The sequence below is a fragment of the Lepus europaeus genome, chromosome 6, assembly GCF_033115175.1.
Source record: "Lepus europaeus isolate LE1 chromosome 6, mLepTim1.pri, whole genome shotgun sequence".
NCBI lineage: Eukaryota > Metazoa > Chordata > Mammalia > Lagomorpha > Leporidae > Lepus > Lepus europaeus.
In genome coordinates, this window is record NC_084832.1 from 62,909,469 (window position 1) to 62,935,237 (window position 25,769).

The following is a 25,769-nucleotide window of genomic DNA, read 5'->3' on the forward strand; positions in this document are numbered from 1 at the left end:
TTGTCCCTAACCCACCCTGGTGACACCCAAGGATAAATTTATATCACATCACAGAGGAAAACAGCATAAAGAAAAGTAAATGACAAAGAAATAGGAGAGGGAGGAAGGGTAGGGTGGGAAGAATCATTATGTTCCTAAATTTGTACTTATGAAATGTATGAATTTGTATACCTTAAATAAAAGGTTTCTAGGTAAAAAATGAACATAAAATAAATAGAATATTCTAGCTTATTAAAAAAAGAAATAGATATATTTACAGTTTATCACAAAGAGCTAACATTTTAAGTATAAAAAGCCCTTGCAAATCCAATATAAAAATAGGCAAGGGCTAGAACAGACTACAGAAAAAGGAAAAATAGTAGCTCTATTAGTTATGGATACTCAGCCTTACTCAAAAGAAAAAGAATACAATTGAAATACTGTTTTCACCTTTCAGATTGGCAAATATTTTATTTATTTTTTTAGCTAATATTTTTATTTTATTTTTTTAAACTTTTATTTAATGAATATAAATTTCCAAAGTACAGCTTATGGATTACAATGGCTCCCCCCCATAACTTCCCTCCCACCCGCAACCCTCCCCTTTCCCGCTCCCTCTTCCCTTCCATTCACATCAAGATTCATTTTCAATTCTCTTTATATACAGAAGATCAGTTTAGTATATATTAAGTAAAGATTTCAACAGTTTCAGATTGGCAAATATTTTAAAAGTTCAATAATTACTGGTAAGAGTATGTTGATGAGAATATACATAAGTAAAAAAATTGAGGACATTTAGTAGTATATCAAAACCATGTATTCTTTTTGGCCCAGTAGTTCTACTTTGTAGTACTTTATCCACTAATGTGAAATAATATTTATAAAATGATATTCATTGCAGCATTGCTTGTGATAGAAAAGTGTTGAGAATAACAAATATGTATCAGTAAGGAAATAATCTAAGTAAATTATGGTACATTCTGACAGAGTAGTACTGTATAGCTATTAAGAGAGTAAAGCATCGCTGCACTGCCAGTATGGAAAGAGCTCAGAAATATATTAAAATACAGACAATGTATATAGCATATCGTCTTTTGTATTTACTAAATAATAAGCATATAGTTGCTTTTCTGTGCATAGAATATCTCTTAAGGGATTTATCAGAGACTTAAGAATGATTGCTTTGGGGAGAGAGATCTAGATAGCTCAGGGATAAGGTTGTAAGGAAGAGCTCAAACCTCTGGTCAAAGTGGTTCATAGCCACACCGAAGAGCCTAAAAAAAGCCTTGTCCCCATCTTTTTCTATTTAAAATATCTACATAAATGATCACATCATAAATGATCTATGTAAGGTAGGCTGTGCTTTCCAGCCTGATCATATTTGAACCTGAAGGAAATGAGAGAGAAGAGGCTTCTTTGCCTTTGTGGGATTTTATCCTACCTCTTTTTAGTCTTTAGCTTGCATCAACACAGTAAGTATTTAATTTACGTTTTTGTATTTTAAAGCCATGTTAGCTGGTAGGGGTTTATGCTGGCAAGGTTGGAATGAGTAGGGTAAACTGATCATCAAAATATAAAATTGATATAGAGAAATATAAGGCCTTATAATCTGGTGTTCTGAGGAAAGTTGATGTCAGTGAAAACAAAAATGTTTTCAACTTTTCTGTAAAACATCATTGTCTTCTACTGTGGAAAAACTATAGATTTAAAGAAGGTAGTCCCTCATAAAGAACTATGAAGGCAAACTGTAGGCAATTTTTCTGTTTTCCAACTGTTTCAGATGATCAGCAGTTTTAAAAAAAATACCTTAGGGTGAGAGAAAGCCCTTGCTTTTTATAATGTTTTAAACTAATTTTCACAAGAAACACACCAAAACAAGTGCTTTCACATGCAAGGAAAACATCCTTGGCATGTTTTCAAGTTAAGTCTATGTCAGATTAATGTTGATAGAACAAAAAGTTACTAGATACCTCCAGCTCTGATCTCCCTTTTGCTTTCCACTCCTGGGAAGTGATGGTTTTTGAGAAGCACAGACACTGAAAGGAGTGTGTAGTACTGGTTTTCAAGAGAGACTACAGCAGGATGTGAATGTTCTGAAGCAAGCTTCCAGGGAAGGTTCTGTCCCTGTTATAGGAGAGGAGATTTCCATTTTTGTGTGGCTGTTTTTAATTTACAGAGATGATATTTTGAAACGTTACATATGATTACTCACAATAAACCATATTCTCCAGTCCAGTATAACCCACAAAAACATTAATATTTTGATATCTAAAAATTTTAATAAAACAAACACCTGAAAGGCCCAAAGAAGGGGATAGTAGGAAGAAGACCCTAGGATTGCAGTGAATTTTAAGGCTGTGGTATAGTGATCTAAATCTAAATTTATATATATATATATATATATATATATATATATATTATTTAATGAATATAAATTTCCAAAGTACAGCTTATGGATTACAAAGGCTCCCCCCCCCCCATAACTTCCCCCCCACCCGCAACCTTCCCCTTTCCCACTTGCTCTCCCCTTCCATTCACATTTAGGGCACCTATGTTCTACATCGTAGTACCAGGGTTCAATACTCAGTTTTGCTTCTGACTCCATCTTCCTGCTGTGGTGGACTCTGGGAGGAAGCAAGTTACTAGGTTCCTGCCACCCATGTGAGAGACCAGCTCCCAGCCCCAGCTAGGGGCCCTTGAAGGCATTTAGGGAGTGAACCAGTCAGTGAATGTGGGTATGCATGCTCCCTCAGTTTGCTCGCTCTCTCCTTGCCTCTAAATTAAAATAAAAGCAAAAATAACACTTAAAAAAAATCCAAATGTTGTCAAGTAAAACATGTATATAAAAATGCTTAATAAATGGTAGCATATTCTGCATAAGATTGACTAAGGGACCTAGCCATAGAGGCTGTTTTCCAGGTAACTAACTCATTTGGCTGGTAGAACTGTAAGGCATGTATTTAAAGGTCCAGACCTTAAACCACAGAAGCTATATGGAAACTTAAATATAGTCTCTGTTATATGGGAAATCTTTAATTAACATTGTGAAAGCGTAGTTATTATGTAAAAAGAGAGCCTCACACAATCATATTCAACATTAGCAATACTGATTTAATGCAGTGTGCCTGATGGATGACTGGTCTGCTTTGTCACTTGGGCACTTATTTTCATCTTCAGTGGCCTTAATGTTTGATACTGATAGGATTTGCGTCATTGATCCATATCACTGCCTGTGTGATGTCAACGCGTGGGTGTTCAGTTATTGAGGCATAGTTAACCTAATGTGCTGCAGTAAATCCCAGTACTGTTTCCCACTAGAATAACAAAGAATGATTCATCATTGTTGACATTAGACTGATGCTAAAAATAGTAGTGTTCACAACCTGCTGCATCCATACATGTTAATAGAATAGCCTCTGCAACTCTCTAAACAAGAAAACTAAAAATTGCTTCTTATTTAGAAACAGGTGCTTGATAAAACAGGTACTTGATAAACACATCTCCTACTTCAACTTTACTGTTTATATGCAGTTTTATTTGATGCTAAAGGTAGATTCTAACAAAAGTAATTCTTCAAATTATACTTAACATGTTTATCATTCATGTATCTAAATGCACAGAGTATCTAATTATAGGCAGTTTCAATTTTCCATAATTCTGGTCCCTAATATGAACATTTCACTTTATCTAAACTTTAAAAAAAATAATAAATATCTAAGTATAATAGTAAATTAAACATCTAAGTTTGAATAATAACCTTTATCTTTTTCCTATAACTTCCTGCTTCATTCAGTTCTTAAATTATATTCACCAACTTATTAAACTCCTAGGCTGGAGGTCTATGCTAATTGTTTGCCTCATGTGAATAAATGTTGCCAGGTGTTTTAAAGCCTTTACAAATAAGCATCCCCTATGAATAGGTTAGCCTTATGTTCCAGTTTGTCTCAGATTTATAATTTTTTAAAAGTATTAATAATTCCATTAAAATAAGCTGCAATAGATTTTATTGACCACCATTTTGTATTTCTAGCACCTTTCCAATCTCCTCTAGTCAGTAGTTCATTCATCTTTTAAGTTTTCCATTAAAGACAACCAAATAAAACACTCCATTTTCCTGATCCTTGCCAGAAGCAGGTCAAGAACAACAGTTTGGGGCAGGCACTACAGCATAGCAGATAAAGTCGCTGCCTGTGGGGCCGGCATCCCATATGGGTGCTGGTTCAGGTCCCAGCTGCTCCACTTCCAATTCAGCTCCCTGTTAATGAACCTGGGAAAGGAGCAGAAGATGGCCCAAGTACTTGAACCTCTGCATCTACATGGGAGACCCAGAAGGTCCTGGCTCCTGACTCCAGATCAGCCCAGCTCCAGCCATTGCAGCCATTTGGGGAGTGAACCTGCATATGGAAGATCGCTCTCGCTCACTCGCTCGCTTGCTCTCTGTCTCTCTCCCTCTCTCCCTTCTCCCTCTGACTCGGCCTTTCAAATAAATAAATCTTAAAAATAAAAACAAAGTACTTAGTAGTGAAACAGAATACACTTAGTGTCTTGGCTTGTTTTGTGTTCCTATAACACAGTCCGCAGACAGGGTAACTTGTGAAGAAAATAAATTTCTTATAGTTGTGGAGTCTGTGAAGTTAAAATTCAAAGTTCTGGATTTGATGAAGGTCTTGCTTTGTCATCCTATGGCAAGGGCATCAAATGGGGAAAGATCAAGCATGCTTTCCTTGTCTTAACATCATTAATAATGTCATAGAAAGCCACCCTCATGACCTAATTTCCTCTCAGAGGCCCCCACTTACAGATCCCATCAACATACAAGTTAGGAGTTAAGTTTCTGACCCATTTTGGAAGAACATGTAGAGATAATAGCACAAAGTTATAAAGGGGTAAAGACTAACTCAGTTTCCTGGTGGTAGTAAAGTATTTGATGCTTCTGCCTCTACTGGCCACTTGGTGTCACCAAGCCACAAGTTAGAGGAACTCTTGGGGAGCACATAGATGAATGTGAAATATATACAGGAAGTTAAATTTATTTCTGCCACATTCTGAATGATTTTGTCATCTGTTATATAAAGAATAACTATTATTTGGCAGTGCTTTTATATTTTGCAATTAACTCTTTGAGCAGTAATGAGCTCAGGAACAAAGGTCTAGGGGTATGTGTTTGGCCAGTAAGACACCTGCATATGAGAGCATCTGGTTTTGAGTCCTAGATCCACTCTTGATTCCAGCTTCCTGCTAATGCATAACAGAGGGCAGTTGGTCGATGGCTCAAGAAGTTGGGTCCCGACAACTCAGGTGGGAGAGCTAGATTGAGTTTCCAGCTCCCAGCTTCTGCCTGGGCTAGAAGTAGCACAGGCATTTGGAGGCATTTGTAGAGAGAACCAGAGGAAGGGAACTCCCTGTCTCTCTTTCTCTGTCTCTCTCTGACTCCTAAATAATTTCTAGAAGTCTGAATTTGGTGAAACATTCAAAAGAGTTATAACTAAAGACAATTTGATAGTTTTCTATAAAAATATGTGAAGTATTATAGTACCTATGAAGATATTTGGACTGAGATATTTACACATTTAAATAAAATATACTTTGCAGAATTTATTCCCAACTTACCAAGTGCCACCTCAGACAGAATAGTTTCCTAATGGAAATATTATCGTCTTCAAATACAGAAAAGAGTCAGTTGAAGGTAAATTAGCTTCAACTTTATTAACCATAAAATACAATTGCAAATTGTGAAAAAAGGAAAACTATATTGAAAGATTTTTGTTAAAAACTAATAAGGAATTAGATATAGCTAATAAATAGATTAAAATACATAATATGTATAAATAATTGTTTATAATATTTAATACTAAGATTCACAATATAAAGAGAAGTCCTATAAATGCTTTTTAATATACATGCATATGTTTTTAAAACATTAAAAAGTGTCAATAAAAATATCTATGTTGCATAACTAATAATTTTCAGCTCTTTCTTTTACTTGTAGAAGTGTCCCTAATTCATTGACAGTGATGTGGCTCTGATATTTTGCCCCCTTCTCCCATCACCAGAGATCAGCCACCCTGGAGGGATAAATCCCTGTACCACTTAAAATTATTCCCAGGTCCTTCTTCGTAGATTTAGGGAGATTTCATCAGTCTGGGAAATAGGAAAAATAAGGATGGTTTGGTGGTTTTTCATTAAGCTAAATTTGTTCAACTTAAAAGACTTATTTTTTAATTTGAAATTAAATTCTTTCTATTCTTTTGAAGTTACAGTATCCTTTCTTTATTAAGTAATTTAATAATATAGAATAGACTCCCTTCTCTGCTTAATTTATTTTCTTTTAATATGTTTACTTGCCCTAATAAAAAGCTAGTTAATGAGTCCCAGAACTTGTTTTTAAATTTTATTGACAGAAAAATCTAAATGTTTGGGAAATAACTACATTAGAACGCAAAATATCTGTACTGTTTATTCTCTGGTTAGTATAAATCTTTTAACTTTATCCAGATACCCTCCCACCCTAGTCAGTCCCAAATATATCCAGCCTTGGAAGCATCCTGACATTTACTACCTATTGTCATGCATCATATAAAGTAAAATTTGTATTAAATTGATACTTTAGTACAACATAAATAAAGAAAAATATGGAAAATGAAAATAGTAATTATGTGGCCATAACTGCAAGGTGACTAAGGCACCTGAAAGGCAAAAGAATAAAAACGGGAAGCAAGTAAGAAAGACTTCAAAAGGGCAATAAACAAGGTTAGATTTGTGTCCAAGGCCAGAATTACAGGTTCTAATCCTTCACTCTCCTTATCTTCCTGAGATTATTTGCATACATCGTTGTCAGTCACTCCCCAGCAGTAGACCCCCTCCTGTAGAATACTTGGTTAGTAGCATTCCTTGAGCTTGACTATATTAGTTATGGTCTAAGCTGCATCAGTTTAGCACGTCACTTCAATGCTTAGTCAGAACCTGTACCTGAATACTGCTGTAATAGTATGGGTCATAATCATGGTCAGAGTCAGCATTTTATTCAATTTAAAAGACTTTTTTAAAATTCTGAAGTTAAGTGCCTCCTCTGTTGAAGCTGCAATATTCTTTCTTTATGAAGTAATTTAATAATATAGACTAGACTGCTTCTTTTTTATGCTTATGAAGAATCAGGTAAGAATTTGTAAAGGAGGAGAAGAGGAATGCATTTCGTATCCTTGCCCTTTTATATCTTAATGGTGTGAAACCAGTCTTTGCTGAGCTGAGTCTGCCTCTTAAATTTTCAGACATGCAAATGACAGAATTATTATTAATTCAGTGCTATCTTAAGAAATAGTTGATCCTTTCTGCTTGTTGGCAGAGAAAAAAAAAATCAGCTCTTCAAACTTTAAATTTGCCTCATGGCTAATAGTCCCTTTCGACAAGAAACTGAAATAACTGCCCCAATTGTTCATTTTGTGAATATTTTAGAGGGTATGTTGCTTAACATTACATTTATTGATGCTTTGGTGAATTTTGTATATGGCAGAAGTCATCATTGAGTTATTCTTGCTTTAGTTTTGTTCAAGTCAAATCACGGGGGTCATGCTGTATGGCAGTATAAGACATACTTGATTTGAAGAAGGACTAGCTTGACAGTGTAGTTGTTGGTGTCTAATTTTTTAACTTTTTAAAATTTTTTTAAATTTATTTTCATTTTTATTCAAAAAGCATACCCAAAGACAGAGATCTCTCCATCTGCTGTTTCACTCCCAAGATACCCTCAGCAGCTGGGGCTGGATCAGGCCAAAGTAGAAGCCAGAAACCCAATTCAGGTCTCCCAAGGGGGTGGCAAAGAACCAAGTACTTTAGCTGTCATCTGCTGCGTCCCAGCGTGTGCATCAGCAGAAAGATGGAATTAGATGTGGACCCAGGACCGGCGCCGCAGCTCAATAGACTAATCCTCCGCCTGTGGCACCGGCATCCTGGGTTCTAGTCCCGGTAGGGGCGCTAGATTCTGTCCCGGTTGCTCCTCTTCCAGTCCAGCTCTCTGCTGTGGCCCGGGAGTGCAGTGGAGGATGGCCTAAGTCCTTGGGCCCTGCACCCGCATGGGAGACCAGGAGAAGCACCTGGCTCCTGGCTTCAGATCAGCGCGGTGCGCCAGCCACAGCAGCCATTGGGGGGTGAACCAACAGAAAGAGGAAGACCTTTCTCTCTGTCTCTCTCTCTCTCACTGTCCACTCTGCCTGTCAAAAAAAAAAAAAAAAGAAGAAGAAGAAGTGGAGCCAGGACTCAAACCCAGGCACACCAGCATAGGATAGAGGGACATCTTAATTGCTATGCTAAATGCCTGCCCCTGGTGTCTAATTTTAATCACAATGTTTAATCACACACAAACTAGAGTACTTTCAGGACCCAACTCTAGTAAGGACGAAGATCAGCCTCATTTCTTATTTTTTTGTTTGTTTTGTTTTGTTTTATTTATATATATATATATATACACACACACATTTATATATACATATAGTATATGTATAATATACATATGTATATGTATAATATATGTATTATACATATTATGTATAATATATATGTATAATATAAATATATATGTATGTATTTACTTATTAATTCAATCTGTCAGCAATTTAGAATTTTTGTGAAAATTTTTTTGGTTGTGTTCTGTTTTGATGCTGTGTGTTTCCCTATTAAGTAATGAACTGTTTTCTATATAATATCCTTCATTTACTAGAGGCTTTTAGGATCTCTAAAAAATATGGGATGCATGTCTTTTATATTTCCTAAAGTCCTAGTTAATTCAAGAATTTACATCAAACAATTTCCGTTAAACACAGAGGATACACTGAGAACATTATAATTTTTAGAATTGCATTATGCAGTGATGAGCATATTTTTCATTTTCTCATTCTTGTCTGATTATATAATAATGTCATCAAACTTACAAATGCATCTGCTTTTTACCTTTATAATATTGCCTCTTTTAAAGATTTATTTATTTATTTGAAAGGCAGAGTTAGAGAGGCAGAGAGAGAGGTCTTCCATCCGCTGGTTCACTCCCCAGATCGCCTCAATGGCCGGAGCTGCAGTACTGGGCCAGCGCTGTGGTGCAGTGGGTTAAAGCCCTGGCCTGAAGCGCTGGCATCCCATATGGGCGCTGGTTCTAGTCCTAGCTGCTCCACTTCCAATCCAGCTCTCTGCTATAGCCTGGGATAGCAGTAGAAGATGGCCCAAGTCCTTGGGACCCTGCACCCACATAGGAGACCCAGAAGAGGCTCCAGGCTCCTGGCTTCTGACTTTGGATCGGCACAGCTCTGGCCATTGCAGCCAATTGAGGAGTGAACCAGTGGATGGAAGATCTCTCTCTCTCTTTCTCTTTCTTTCTCTCTCTCTCTCTCCTGCCTCTCCTTCTCTCTGTGTACTTTCAAATAAATAAATACATCTTAAAAAAAAAAAAAAACAGAGCTGAGTACTATTAAGGCAGTAGCAATGGTATGGGAAAGAGCATTGGAGATACTTGAAAGACAAAATTTTCCCAGCTTCTGGCTCATCAATAAGAGAGGGGAGAAGAGAGAGTTTAGGATTACTCCCAGGTTTCTATTTTGAGATAGAACTTTTAACCTGTAGGGACTACTGAAAATATGGAAAAATAACTGGTTTTGAGTTTTAAATGGATTAAGTATTCTAGGCATAGAGCTTGTGTCTAAAAATCCAGCAAGGGCTGCCATTTCCTTCTAAAGTAAAAGCCAATGTTGGCATTTAGCCTAGCAGTTAAAACATCCACATACCTTATTAGAGTACCTGGGTTCAATTCCTGGCTCCAGCTCCTAACTCTAGCTTCTCGCTAATGCAAACTCTGGGAGGCAGCAATGATAGCTCAAGTAACTGGGTCCCTGCTACACACATGGAGACCAGCTCCTGGAGTTCCCAGCTCCTGGCTTTGGTTTTGTCCAACCCAAGCCACTGTGGTCATTTGGGGAGTAAACTAACCTATAGAAGTTCATTCATTATCTTCCTCACCTGCCTACTTAATTAATTTTTAAAAAGCCAGTGTCCTTACAGTGAACTACAAGGCCTAATAGAATCTACCTTGTTTCCCTCTTTACCACTCTGATCTTACTTCTTTTCGCCTCTGCATGCTGCTCTGGTGCTACTGATGTCCTTGCTGTGTCTTGAACATGCCAGTCATGCCTCCACCTTCGAGCCTTTGCAATGGTTGCTCCTTTGTGTGTAAGAAAGACTATTCTTCCTTCAGCTATCCATATGGCTGACTTACACACTCTTTTTAAGTCTTTGCTCACATTTCAGCTTCTCAATGAAACCTAAACTGATCTCTGTATTTTAAATTGTAGTCCTCAGTCTCTTCCCTTAACACCAGCCCATCTCAATATTCAAAATTCTCATTCCCTGCTCTTTTTCTTATGTCATAGCATTTGTCACTCTGAAAAGAAATTTTATAATTTATTTGAATATGATTAGCCATCATGTTATTTTCTTCCTCCAATGTAAACTCTACAAGTGTAGAAATAGTTGTCCATTTTCAATTATTGATACATCCCAAAAGCTTAGAACCATATCTGGCACATTGTGGTCAGTATGTGATTGGTAAGTAGATGACAGCAAACAAAACAAAACAACAATAATGAAAGAGACCAAAAGTTAGTGATGGAATAAATAAATTATGATTATTTATATGAAGAAATAATCGGAAGTAAGGAAACTACAGCTATATGAAACTACATGGATAAATCTTAAAAATAAAATGCATAAAAACTAAGTTACTGAAGACCACACTATATAAATTTTGTAAAAGTCAAAGCCGAGCAAATTAACTTTGGAGATATGTAAGTTTTTTGTTTTGTTTTGTTTTTTATGTTTTGTTTGAAAATCTAACAGTGAAATCAGAATTCAGGATAGTAGAGACAAGAATTGCACAAACTGATTGGATGGGAAAAGAGCAAATGGACACAGTGGTATTGGTATGGTCTGTTTTTTTTGGCAGAGGTGGTGCATTTGAGGTATTCACTTTAATATGGTTAATGACTCGATTATTTTCCTTTGTATGAATCAAATATTGCATAATTTTATTAAAAATGTAAAAGTGAATGTAAGGTCAGAAAATAGCCTGTTGATAGAGGTAGCTGCTAATGTCAAGGGACAGAGAGAAAGTGTTATTTTCATGTGAGATTAGTGGGGTGATGTGATTTATGCTTGAAACTTTATCCATGTTTAAACAGAATGGTTCAAAGAAGTTGAACAGAAGAAGGTGAAAATACTGAACAGGAAAGAAATGAAAAATGAAGCACAGTTCTAATGGAGGACCCAGAGTAAGAGTAGAAGTGTGAGTGGGAGTTGTAACACAGTGAATTAAGCCACTGCTTGGAAGGCCCATCTCGGAATGCCTGGATTTGCGTCCTACTCCACATTGGATCCAGCTTCCCTGCTGATGTGTGCCCTGGGAGTGGCAGCATATGATGGCCAAGTACTTGGGTCCCTGTCAACCAGATGGGAGACTTAGATGGAGTTCCAGGTTCCTGACATCAGCCTGACCCAGCCTGGACTGTTGCAGGCATTTAGGGAGCAAACTAGCAGATGGCAGATCGTTCTGTCTCTACTCTGCCTTTCAAATAAATAAAAATAAATAAATAAACAGTTTTAAAAAGAATAGGAGTGGAGGAAGCAGGTGTGTAGCCTAGTGGTTAAGATGCCTGTGTCCCACATCAAAGTGCTTGGGTTCAGTTTCCAACTCCAGCTTCTGACTGCAGCTTTCTGCCATGCAGACCCTGGGAGGCTGTGGTGATAGCTCAAGTAATTGAGTTCTTGCCACCCTATGCAAAACTGGGAGTTCCCAGCTCCCAACTTTGGCCCTGTGTTTGTAGTCTCTCCCCACCACCACCACCTTGCAACTAAAATTTAAAAGAAATTAATTTTAATAAATAAATAAAGGGAAGTGATCAAGAGTAGAAGTAGAAATATCTTTACTCTAGTGAAGAGGCAGTGCTTCTAGAAATAAAGAATTGAGAAAGTTTGTAAACAACATTGAAAGAGTTCACTTTTATGTGGAGATGTTTGAGGTCTGGTTGGAGAGGGCTCTTAAAGAGTGATAAGGATCTCTAGTAATCACACTTAGAAAGAGGAGGAGTTAATGACTAGGGATTGGTTCCTGAAGTAATTCTCAAGCTGACAGCTGAGTTGAGATTAGAAATACTAAATTTATAATCATGCTAGTGTGAGTACGATTTGATTTCTGCAGTTCAGGTAGAAAGTAATTATCTGATGAAAATTAGAGATTTTCAGAGGAAAGAAAGACAGGCAAGGATGGGAAAAGAAATCAGGCAGGTTATGAAAGCAGTTTGGGGTTAGGAGAAAAAGGAGATCATTATGTGGGGAAATAAATTTTGTAGAAGAAAGCCAGAGAAATGAAAGATAAATTCGGTGGAAAGACACTGAAACATAGAAGTCTAAGGTTTTAAAGATGACATTATAGAGTTCTATGTAATATGTTCCAGGATGTGTCTTTGAACACATTATTAAACACAGAATTAAAGAAAAGAGTTCAAGAAATTTGAAGTCTAGGCTATGGATATTAAACTCACTGTGTTGATGGGTAAGAGTTGGGGTACAGAAAATTGAACTCATTGCCCAAGTCCAGTTATGAAGAACTGAGGCAGGCATTGTAGCATAGCAGGTTAAGCCATCACTTTGGAGTCCCTTATCCCATATCAGAGTGCCTGGGTTCAAGTCCTGCCTCCACTTCTGATCCAGCTTCCTGCTAACATGCCTGGGAGGCATCAGATGATAGCCCAAGTACTTGAGTCCCTGCCACCTACATAGGCGACCCAGATGGAGTTCCTGGCTCCTGGATTTGACCTGGCCTAGTCCATGCTGTTGAACTACTGAACGAAAGATACGTATCTCTTTCCTCTTCTCTCCCTGTTGCTCTGCCTTTCAAATAAACAAATAAATATATTTTTAAAAATAGGTGAGAGGGACCGGCGCCATGGCACACTAGGTTAATCCTCCACCTGTGGTGCCGGCATCCCATATGGGCACCAGTTCTAGTCCCGGTTGCTCCTCTTCCAGTCCAGCTCTCTGCTGTGGCCCGGGAGGGCAGTGGAGGATGTCCTAAGTGCTTGGGCCATGCACCCGCATGGGAGACCAGGAAGAAGCTCCTGGCTTCAGATCGGCGCAGCTCCGGCCGTTGCGGCCATTTGGGGAGTGAACCAACAGAAGGAAGACCTTTCTCTCTCTCTCTCTCTCTCTCACTCTCACTCTCACTGTCTGTAATTCTACCTGTCAAATAAATAAAATCCTTATAAAAAATAGAAGAGAACAGTTATTGTGGCACAGTAGGTTAAGCTGCTGCTTGGGACATCTACATTCCATGTTGTAGTGCCTAGTTCGAGTCCTTGCTGCTTCATTTCTGATCATGCTTCTGGCTGATTAGCTTGGGAAAGCAGCTAATGATGATCCAAGAATTTGAGTTTCTGCCACCCACATGAGACCCAGATAGAGTTCCTGGGTCTTACCTTCTACCTGGCCCAGTCCTGGCTGTGTGGACATTTGGAGAGTGAACCAGCAGATGGAAGATCCATATCTCTCTCTCTCTCTCTCTCTCTCTCTCTCTCTCTTTCTCTCTTTCTCTCTCTACCCCTTCCTCCCTCCCTCCCTCCCTCTCAAATAATTTTTTTAAAAAGTGACAATTGATATTTTATATTTGGGAGAACATATGATATTTGTCCCTTTTGGACTGGCTTATTTCACTCAGCATGATATTTTCCAGATTCCTCCATTTTGCTGTAAATGCCCGGGTTTCATTGTTTTTTACTGCTGTATAGTGTTCCATAGAGTACATATCCCATAATTTCTTTATCCAGTCATCCGTTGATGGACATTTAAGTTGATTCCATGTCTTAGCTCTTGTAAATTGAGCTGCAACAAATATTGAGGTGCAAATGGCTCTTTTTTTCTTCCCTTTAATTCCATTTGGGTAAATTGCAAGGAGTGGGTTGGCTGGGTCCTGTGGTAGTGCTATATTCAGGTTTCTGAGGACTCTCCAAACTGTTTTCCATAGCGGCTTTACCAGTTTGCACTCTCACCAACAATGGATTAGTGAACCTTTTCCCCACATCCTCACTAGCATCTGTTGTTGGTTGATTTCTGTATGTAAACCAATCTAACCGGAGTGAGGTGAAACCTCATTGTGGTTTTGATCTGCATTTCCCTGATGGCTAGGGATCCTGAGCATTTTTTCATGTGTTTTTGACCATTTGGATTTCCTCTTTTGAAAAATGTCTGTTAAGGTCCTTGGCCCATCTTTTTATTGGGTTGTTTGTTTTGATTCTGTGGTGTTTCTTGATCATTTTATAGATTCTAGTTGTTAATCCTTTATCTGTTGTGTAGTTTGTGAATAATGTCTCTCATTCTGTTGGTTGCTTCTTCACTTTCCTGATTGTTTCCTTTGCTGTAAAGAAACTTTTCAATTTGAGGTAATCCCATTTGTTTATTTTATCTTTGATTACCCGTGCCTCTGGGGTCTTCTCCAGGAATTCTTCGCCTGTTCAAATATCTTGAAGGGTTTCCCCTATGCTCTCAATTAGTTTCATGGTGTCGTGGCATATCCCTAGTTCTTTGATCCATGTTGAGTGGATTTTTGTATAAGGTGTAAGGTAGGGGTCTTGCTTCATACTTCGAAATGTGGACATCCAGTTTTCCCAGCACCATTTGTTGAAGAGGCTGTCCTTGTTCCAGGGCTTGGTTTTAGGTCCTTTGTCAAATATGAGTTGGTTATAGATGTTTGGATTGATCTCCGGTGTTTCTATTCTGTTCTATTGGTCTATCCTTCTGTTTTTGTACCAGTACCAGGCTGTTTTGATAATAACTGCCCTGTAGTATGTCTTGAAATCTGGAATTGTGATGCCTCCGGCTTTGTTTTTATTGTAAAGGATTGCTTTAGCTATTCTCGGTCTCCTATTTCTCCATATGAATTTCAGCATCATTTTTTCTAGGTCTTTGAAGAATGACTTTGGTATTTTGATTGGTATTGCATTGAACTTGTAAATTGCTTTTGGGAGAATGGACATTTTGTTGATATTGATTCTTCCAATCCATGAGCATGGCAGGTTTTTCCATTTTTTTGTGTCGTCTTCTATTTCTTTCTTTAGTGTTTTGTAATTTTCATCATAGAGGTCTTTGACATCCTTTGTTAAATTTATTCCAAGGTACTTTATTGTTCTTGTGGCTATTGTGAATGGTATATTATATGTTCTCCCTGATCGATGGCAACTAAATGAGCATCTAAAATGATACCCACTGAATTGAAATGGACACTATGAGAGACAATGACATGATCAGCCCTTGTCTAGACTGTTGTCGAACAACTTACTATTTTATTCCTTTTAGTATTTGTTGTTGTTGTTGTTGTTGCTCCTCTGTCTGTTCTACTTAATACCACTAGTTGAACTCTTCAATCAATACACAATCATTCTTAGGCGTTTAAAATTAACAGAAAAGTGACCTCTTTTAAATATAGGAGTGGGAATAAGAGAGGGAGGAGATATATAGGTCGGCATATGTTCACTCGGACTTACCTCCAATGGTGGAACTAGAAATGTGCCAGGGGATTTCAACTCAGTCTTATCAAGGAGGCATGTACCAATGCCAGCGCACTTGGTAAAGTGATAAGTGTAAGTACATAACTGATCAAAAAGGGTAAATGTCGAAGAGATTTCACAAATAAGACCAGTGTAAGCAAATAATGAATGATTGAATTAAAAGGGAGAGCATGATCCTGCGGGGAAAGCAGGACACACCGCAGACTCATAGAATGGCAAACACCCCAAACAGCACTCCGGCCTCAGAATCAACCCTTGGAGCATTCAGATCTGGCTAAAAGGCCTATGAGAGTCTCACAGGCATGGAAATCCATGACACGGTGGCAAAAACAACCTAAATGAAAGATCCTGGTGAACAAGACCCCAGCAGAAGGAATAGGCCATCGAGGAGGGAGGTGCCTTTCTCTGAAGGGAGGAAGGAACCTCCATTGTGATACAGCCTTGACTAAACAAGTTCAAAGTTGGTGAACTCAAGGGGCTTCCATAGCCTAGATGGCTCATAGCAAGAGCCTTGGGTGATTGCTGATGTCATGAATAAGCGTGCCAATTGTTAAATCAACAACGGGGCCGGCGCCGTGGCTCAACAGGCTAATCCTCCGCCTTGCGGCGCCGGCACACCGGGTTCTAGTCCCGGTCGGGGCACCGGTCCTGTCCCGGTTGCCCCTCTTCCAGGCCAGCTCTCTGCTGTGGCCAGGGAGTGCAGTGGAGGATGGCCCAAGTGCTTGGGTCCTGCACCCCATGGGAGACCAGGAGAAGCACCTGGCTCCTGCCATCGGAACAGCGCGGTGCGCCAGCCGCAGCGCGCTACCGCGGCGGCCATTAGAGGGTGAACCAACGGCAAAGGAAGACCTTTCTCTCTGTCTCTCTCTCTCTCTCACTGTCCACTCTGCCTGTCAAAAAATAAAAAAATAAAAAAAAAAAATCAACAACGGGAGTCACTGGGTACATGCTCCCCACGAAGGATCTCTGTCCTTAATGTGTTTTACTATGAAACTTAAAAACAACACTACTAGTCGAACAATACCCTATACCTTGTGCAGTTGTGTGAGTGCAGCCTGTTGAAATCCTTGTTTAGTATATACTAATTTGATCTTCTGTATATGAAGGTAATTGAAAATGAAACTCGATGAAGGGCGGGATGGGAGAGGGAGAGGGGAGGACCACGGGAGGGAGGGAGGTTGGGGGTTGGGGGGGAAGCCACAACAATACAAAAGTTGCACTTTGTAAATTCACATTTATTAAATAAAAAAATAAATAAATAAAAATAAAATAAAATAATAAAAAAGTGACAATTGATCATGACAGCAGTGAAAGGGCGAAGAGGGTGATATGCACATACATACCTTGATCTCAAAACTTTCACATGAAACAGGCATGGGGATGTGGGAAGCAGCCTTGCGGTGTCTGAAGACTGCTAGCCCTGCCTCAGAAGAGAATGGGAAGCCTCATCCCCAACGGGCTGTAGAAGAATGGGTTCTGGGGGGCAGCCAGCTTTCATTTAAAGGCAGTACCAGAACTGATGTGCTATAAGAAGTTAACTATGTGGGAGAACTTACTTATAATGGGGCAGATGCTCTAGTGAACAAACAATAAAGGATTGATGAGATTATCAGTTTTAGTCAAGAAATGGAAACACAGCTGTTGTGTAGATGTGAGCCAGAAGGACAAATGGGGCTGCAGGGGCTTGCTCTTTGTTTAGGAACTGAAGATCAGAGGCATGGTTGGCTTTTCAGATAGAATGAGTTGGTTACAAGCAGGTTCTGTAGAGACCAGGAGACTTTCATCTGTTCTTTGGGCAGACCTGCACTTTAGTGAGAACTTAGAACTTAATTGCCCTTCCCCACTTGTAAGAATAGTCCTGTGTTTTTATGTCTGGCATGTATTTATTGAGCCCTATTGCTCCTTGTTATCCCTTGCCAGATTTTTTCCACCTTTTTGGAAGACAAAGTCTTTGACATGGTTTACATGTAAAAAGTGTAGCCTTGTCTTTAGATCTTCCTGTGTGCCCTTGGCGTGTTACTGAACTGCTCTCTGCTTCTGTTTCCTTACCTGTAAGTTGTCCCTGCTACAGTTATGAGGCAAGTGAGATAACACAGGTAAAAACATTTCCAATGGCACCTGGCACAAACTCCACACTACATAATTATTATTTCTAAAAATATATGATGATCATACTTTTACTTAAAATAACTATCATTTATTAAGTGCTTGCCCACCAGTATACTTGGGACTTTAAATTTATCTAACTTGATTCTCACAACAATGCTGTGAGTTGGATTAGTTTTACCAAGGAAACAGACTCAAAGGTTAGTAAACTGGTTTGCTGAGGCCAGCATTGTGGCAGAGAGGGTTATACCGCCAGCATCCCATATTGGAACACCAGTTTCTGGTCCTGGATGCTCTACTTCTGATCCAGCTTCCTGCTAATGCACCTGGGATGACAGCAGATGATGGTCCAAGTACTTGGGCCCCTGCCCCTCATGTAGGAGACCAGGATGGAGTTCCTGGCTCCTGGCCTCAGCCTGGCCCTGACCTGGCTGTTGTAGTTGTAGCCATTTGGGGAGTGAACCAGCATATAGAACACTCTTATTCATTCTCTCTCTCTGTCTCTCTCCCTCTCTCTCATTTAAATCTTTTTTCTAAAAAGTTGCCTTGCTAATACATATTGTAGTTGTTAAAACATATCTTTTGATATGAACATGTTTTCTTTCCACTGTGCAACTTTTTATAAATCACAGTCATTGCTTGAATATTTGTATTTGCTGGGTTTTTTATTTTATTTAAGTTATACAAGTTTCATGTATTTCATATATACAGATTTAGGAACATAGTGATACTTCCCTCCCTCCCTCCCACACTCCAACCCTTCCTCCTCCTTCCTCTCACATTCCCACTCTTAATTTTTACAAAGATCTATTGTCAGTTTACTTAAAGATGAAATAATTAACCCTACACTAAGTAAAAGAGTTCAGCTAATAGTATGAAGAGGAAAAAATAATACTGTTCCTCTACGGAAAAAACAAGTGCTGTAAACACTCATCAAATCTCAATGTCTGCTTCACTCCAATACATTACACATTACATTTCTATTAGTTACCGGATTAAGGAAAACATGATACCTGTCTTTTTGGGATTGGCTTATTTCACTAAATACAATGTTTTCCAGTTGCATCCATCTTGTTGCAAGAGACAGGATATCACTTTTTTGTTTGTTTGTTTTACAGCTGAGTAGTACTCCATAGTGTGTATATACCATGATTTCTTTATCCAGTCAACAGGTGATGGGCATCTGGTTAATAAATTTCCTTTGAACTTACATAGTACCATAAAGTAATAAAAGACTTCCTAAAGGGGCTCAGCGCTGTGGCGTAGTAGGCTAAGCCTCTGCCTGCAGCACCGGCATCCCATATGAGTACCGGTTTGTGTCCTGGCTGCTCCTTTTCCAGTGCAGCTCCCTGCTATGGTCTGGGAAAGCAGCAGCAGATGGCCCAAGTGTTTGGGCAACTGTACCCTTGTGGGAGACCCCAAAGAAGCCCCTGGCTCCTAGCTTCAAATGGGCCCAGCTCCAGACATGTCTGGGGAGTGATGAGCAGATGGAAGGTCTCACTGTCTGTCCCTCTTGTTGTCTATAACTCTGAAATCGGACATGATCCCCTCTCAAATCAATAAATAAGCCCTTTAAAAAAAGATAATCTTTAAAAAAAAAAAAAGACCTCCTAAAGGATTTACTTTCTCCTTTACAATCTCTAGTTCTTGGAGAGAGAACTCTGAATGCAAACCTGAGCCTGTCTTTTGAAATATACGTATCAGTGAAAATGCATCCATATTAATGTCCAGGTTAAATCTTTTTTTTTTTTAAATCAGAAAAAAGGAAGCAAAGTCAATAATAAAAGTAATATCCTTTATTACTTTGAGAGACAAACACCAGTCTGAAACTTAAGTCCCATCTTGGAGGAACATGTCAGTCTATCCTATAATCTGTACACAATTCTCTGTATAGTGGCGATTTCTTAAGTATTGGATATGCAGAGTGGATTGTTATACAATGGCATTTCAGACCAAATCTTTTAAATTAATAAATTTCATATTTATTCCATACTTAAGTAAAATCTGGCAGCAAGGTGGCTGAATAAAATATTAAATAAGCTAATGCCCGTGGTATTGAACAGAGGAAGGTGAACACGGAGAATCATTTTACATCAAATGTGCATTTCTGTAAGGTACATTGGATGAACTTTTGAATTGGTTCATAAGAAAATCTAAAAGGTGATTAAATTCAGGGCAGCAACATGTAGAAATCATTGAATCATTCTCTGTCAACGGCAAGCAGGAATGTTTGCTTCCCCACCCCCTCGCTTTCCCCAGCTCACTGCATGTCACGTGATAGCTGTCACATGACTCGGTCAAAGGATCTTTTCCTCTTACAGCTTTGCAAAAAAAAAAAAAAAAAGCGAAACCGTTCTCCAATTAAAGCTGTTAACGTGTACTACGCTGTTTCCTTGTTGGATTTTCTTGTTCTCTGCTGCTACTGTAAAAACAAAATGAGTGGTAAGATTGGTGACTGTTTTTCAACATTTTGCGTTTACTTTAAAACATAGAAATCGTATTAATCTGAAGTCATGCTGTATGTGGTTTTTAAAGTAGATGCCAAATATAATTGCTTTAAACATATTTCAAATTGTTGCCATGTCATTATAAAGAGATTAGGCTCTTTGTAAAGTTAAGCTGCCTTTCTTTTCCATCGGGGGCTTTGTTTTACTTGCTTTTTCTTTTTAAAACTAAAATCTGAAAATTTGCATTGTATTTGGAAGCCATTGTGAAAGCTTGCTTAGAAGAGAATGTGTAGCACGTCAGCAGTCCGTTGTATCTTAAGAATTTAAGCTCTTGAGCAAATTTGGAGTTTAAAAAAAACCCTCTTACATGTGAATGTATATTAACAAAGAAAATGAAGAATGTAACTTACAAGTACTAGATGAAATATGTTAAGTTATTTGATGGTGCTTTTTAAGAATTGGTGTAAGGAGCTTCTCAAATTTCTTAAGACAAGGGGTGAGTGAATAGAGTTGTTTCCTCTTCTGCGGATTTTTGGAAAAGGAAATGTGCCCTTAAAAATAATGAATAGCTCTATAATTTGGGGTAGATTTTGCTTAAATCATAGAGATTCTGAAGGGTCTGTTAGGTGATCCACAGTTGTTTAAACATAGCTACTCCTGTGCCAAGTGTGCATTTTAATGAGACTGTCTGTAACAGGTTTAGCTTCTTCCTTGGGGCAAAATATCCCTCATTGCATACAGAAGTAGTTCAGTTTGTAGTTAACATTTTAAAACTTTCTAAATTAAAAAAGTATTTTTGGAACTAAGAAAATCAAATATTTGCAACTTTAATTATGTGTGGGTTTAGGGTTTTGCCATTACAGACATAGAAATAGCAAAAAAATGGTGCTGTACGCGTTGTAGTTCTAAACATTGATACCTATATTTACTGTGTTTTGCAAGTACAGATTTTATATGTTAAGTGTTGAATGTTACTTCACACCAATATTTTAGGTAGGAGTTAGGGTACTGGTGAGTTGTCTTTAACATAATCTAACCGTGTACCACCTGTTCTACTTCAGGATAAGAAAATGCACTTGCTAGAGCAAAATATTTACTCAGGAGGAAAGGGAGTTAATCATTATAATTCCTGGATTGCAACTAGTAATATATTTACTGCTGGTTTATTTTAAATTTTTTGTGTGTGTGCTCATTATCATACTTACATGTTATTAAGGATAAAGTAGAAGTTTGTACTACCAAGTTAATGAACTTTTAGCAGCTGTCGAAGTATGGCAATGAACTTTTAGCAGCTGCCGAAGTATGGCATGACTTAAACTGTAACCACATAATATTTATATAATCGTAATTCTACTAAAAGGCGAGCAATCCAAAGCAAATGTGTAGTCCTACAGTTTTAAATATAATCAGTAATAACTTCCTCCTCTGATAGCTAAACAACAACAACGGCACTTGTTCTGATGACTTGATAGAAGGATGAAATTTAACAACATATGAAGGGAACCATAGTCTCTGGCACATATGGTAAAAACTCAGTGAATGTTAACTTTTTATTAAGATTACAAATATGATTTTCATTGTATTTTATTTTGGTTCTCAGCTAAGTATCATATTGTTAACAATATCCACGCCACCTCTTAGGACCCAGAAAGCTAATTTACAGTATTTTTGTAAATTAACTAATAAAAGTAAGTCAGCATTAGTTTAAAACTGTTCTCATTTCTCCTGAGCCCAGAATATAGATGTTAAGTCAGTTTTGAATGAAGCCTTAATGTCCAGAGATAATAAAGCAACTCATAAGTTTTATTTAGTAAATTAGTAGGTAATGTTTGCTTTCAAATTTTGGAAGATTTATGTTCTTCCTTTGATATTTTTCAAAGAAATACACACAGCACAAAGATTAATTTTCCTTAGAGCAGGGATAGGGAACCTTTTTTCTGCCAAGGGCCATTTGGGTATTTATAACATCATTCATGGGCCATGATCAGCTTGAAAATTAGCCTGTTACAAATTTATTGAATTTCAGGTCCCACCTGTTGTCTTTGCAAGGTTAGGCCCAAATGATTTCATGGGCCCTAAATGGCCCATGGGCTGGACATTCCCTACCCTTGCCTTAGAGACATTACAACATACTTCTTAATCATCTGGTTACCTCATTTACCTGTAATGTGTAGTATTTTAATGTTTATTAAATATGCTAAAGTGATATATCCTTAAAAATGAAACTACCTATAGCCAGTGTTGTGGTGTAACCAGTTAAGCTGCCGCCCATGACACCAGCATCCCATAAGGGTGCTAGTTTGTGTCCGGGCTTCTCCACTTCCGTTACAACTCCCTGCTAATGCTCTGGGAAAGCAGCAGCAGATGTCCCAAGTGCTCAGACCCCTGCCACCTACATGGGAGACCAGGATAAAGCTCCTGGCTTTTGGCCATTTGGGGAGTGAAACAGCAGATGGAAGAACTGTCTCTCCCTTTGTCTCTGGAACTCTGCTCTACCTTTCATATAAATAAATCTTTTAAAAAATGCATAGTTTTGAATCCCACTTCTACCACTTGGGCAAACCTAACCTGCGTACTTCAGTTTCAACATCTGGGAAATGAGGATGGTGAGGCTATTTACTTGACTGAATGATTATAAGAAGAAAAAATATATAAAAGACCTGGCACATAATAAGTTAGTGTTAGCTATGCATAACTAATAATCTAAAAAATAACATTAAATACTCTGAGTGATTTCATGAATTTGGGGAAGATGGGAAGAATATTTTGTTGAAAAGTTGTTCTCAAACCAGATGTTTTATGTGTAATTTAGTAGTCTGCATTGATAATACTGAATGGCAATTTGAAATTTTACATATGGAAAAGATCCTTCCCATTATATTCTTTATCAGCCTCTTGCACTTTATTTCCTTAGAAATAATAATTCCTTTGAAAATATTTCAAGTCATTAAAAACTGATGGGATGCCAGCGCCTCTGCTCACTGGGCTAATCCTCCACATGCGGCGTGGCGCCAGCACCCCAGGTTCTAGTCCTGGTTGTGACACCGGATTCTGTCCCGGTTGCTCCTCTTCCAGTCCAGCTCTCTGCTGTGGCCCGGGAGTGCAGTGGAGGATGGCCCAAGTGCTTGGGCCCTGCACCCGCATGTGAGACCAGGAGGAAGCACCTGGCTCCTGGATCGGCACAGCGCACTGGCGGTAGCGGCCATGTGGGGGGTGAATCAATGGAAAAAGGAAGACCTTTCTCTCTCTCTCTCACTGTCTAACTCTGCCTGTCAAAAAATGAATAAATAAAATTTTTTTAAAAATGATGGGTGAGGGTACAATGGAAATTTAACATTACAAGAAGAAAGGATCTGAAGCAGGGATACTTTTTTTTAAAGTTAGTAAGATTTTAGTTCCTAGAAGTAATGAAACACACCTTCCAAAAGAGCGTATTTTATTCCCAGGAAGGTTAAAAGAGAAGGTAAACAGGAGATAATATTTTTAAGGTTGTTTGCAAAGCATAACATTATAAAAGTGAAAGGAAATATAAGGGAAGCTGAGTTTTGTTCTTTAAGAACTTTTCAATGTTAACAAAAAAAATTATTTTTTGTAATAATACTAAATAAGAATCTCTAGGAAAGCTCCCCATGTAATGACACTGTCACTGGCAAGTGTGAGAAATAGATGTGTAGATAAGGGCTAATCAGTACGCTTAACAAGATGCCCTTATTTATAATAGATGAATCACGGCTGGCGCCGTGGCTTAACAGGCTAATCCTCCGCCTTGCGGCGCCAGCACACTGGGTTCTAGTCCCGGTTGGGGCGCCGGATTCTATCCCGGTTGCCCCTCTTCCAGGCCAGCTCTCTGCTGTGGCCCGGGAAGGCAGTGGAGGATGGCCCAAGTGCTTGGGCCCTGCACCCGCATGGGAGACCAGGAGAAGCACCTGGCTCCTGGCTTCGGATCAACGCAGTGTGCCAGCCGCAGCGGCCATTGGAGGGTGAACCAACAGCAAAAAGGAGACCTTTCTCTCTGTCTCTCTCTCTCACTATCCACTCTGCCTGTCAAAAAAAATATATATATATATATAATAGATGAATCACCTAAATTTTTCTTCATAATAATACAGTCACATTAGCTGAAGTGTTTACATGAAGTGTTCAAAGTGTAATTGAGGTGGTTTTCAATTTAGCTTGCTAAGCAATCATGAATTAATGCATCTTTTCTGTGACCCATTCAGGTCCAGCTCAGGTTCCAATGATGTCCCCAAATGGTTCTGTGCCTCCTATTTATGTGCCTCCTGGATATGCCCCACAGGTATGTTATTTCAGGTATTTTAGTACATTTGGAAAGGAGGGAGAAATTTTATTGGCAGTACTCATAATTTAACCTTGTTTTTGGGTATTGAATTAGAAAGGAGGATTCATTTTAGAGTTTTATCCCCTTGAATATGTGGCTAATGAAAACATAAGATGTAAAAGTGCCTATGTTGACTCTTTTAGTTAATTTGTTTAGAAGAAATCCAAGACAATGCTTTCAACCTTATTCATACAATGACTCTCAGACACTGATGATAATTTTGTGGTATAATGTGGTAAATAAAAGAGAATGTAGACCTGCAGTTCTAAGAGCCAAGAAGGTAATGTCACCCCTCACCTGTACTCTTTCCTGCACACCTGTTGGGAAGTGCTTATTTAAAGAATCAAGCATAACATACACAGGCAAACTGAATTAAACTGCAAGATCTGCAGGTGTCCTGAATCTTCCACTGCTGAGGTTTTTTGTAGTCCTCAGTCATTTCCCCAAATTTCTTTAGGGGAACACCCAATTTCTGTTCCTATCATTGAATTTGTACTTTTAAATTTTCTTCAGTCCATCTCTTATTTGCTCCCTGATTATGTCAGAATGTTGGTAAGAGAGTGTGGTAGATTCCCTGCTGTGAAACACACCACCACGCTTTAAAAATGACAACAAAAGGATAGTGCTGGTGGATCCATATCTTATTTCAGACCCCTACTGGTCACATGGCGTCAGGCAAATCAACTTCCTTGAGTCTCAGTGCCCTCTAAGATGAGATGATAACATGAGATAACATATTTGAAAGTGCTTTGTAATCTTTCCAAAAGAATATCTTGTGTGGGATTTCTTTACTTTCATTTAACTCTGATTTATTATGATGTACATTCTGCTTGTATTATCCTGAAACTGCTCTCTGCTGTGTACCAAATTCAGCTTGATCCCACTTGACTTCTAAAAATTTGACATCATTGATATAATTTACCTCATATTTTAATTGAGATGACACTGTCCTTATTTATTTATTTATTTATTTTGCTTCTCAATTGCCCCTTTCTTCTCTTAAATAAAGACCATTACATCATGAACTTCTAGAAGCACCTTTACCTGAGCTTTTCTAGGTACCTCTGCTTTGGGGGCTCTCATGGCATTGTGTGTATATGTGGTGTGTATATATAAAAATATGTAATCCATATAAATATGGATGTCCCTTTTTAAATGAATTTATCACACTGCTTATTAATTTTTTAACAAGATTTTGAATTCTTAGAGTTCCCATATTCAACAAGGTTCCTGAATACTCATATATGTTAAACATTCTTGAATGTTGGGATATATCTGTGAATGAAAGAGGCAGTGCCTGTTGTC

At 38.4% G+C, this 25,769-nt stretch overlaps 1 protein-coding gene across 4 annotated transcripts in view; it reads left to right on the forward strand.

Annotated features, from left to right (window-relative positions):
• FNDC3A (fibronectin type III domain containing 3A) overlaps positions 1 to 25,769 on the forward strand; it is a 187,190-nt gene that overhangs the window by 69,374 nt on the left and 92,047 nt on the right. For 3 of the 4 annotated variants that reach the window (XM_062194208.1, XM_062194206.1, XM_062194207.1), the window contains exon 4: positions 24,346 to 24,422. In XM_062194208.1, coding sequence (XP_062050192.1) covers positions 24,346 to 24,422 — 77 coding nt within the window. Of the gene's footprint in view, positions 1 to 20,022; positions 20,121 to 24,345; positions 24,423 to 25,769 lie in introns of those variants that run through there. The other variant, XM_062194209.1, reaches the window with a different exon arrangement.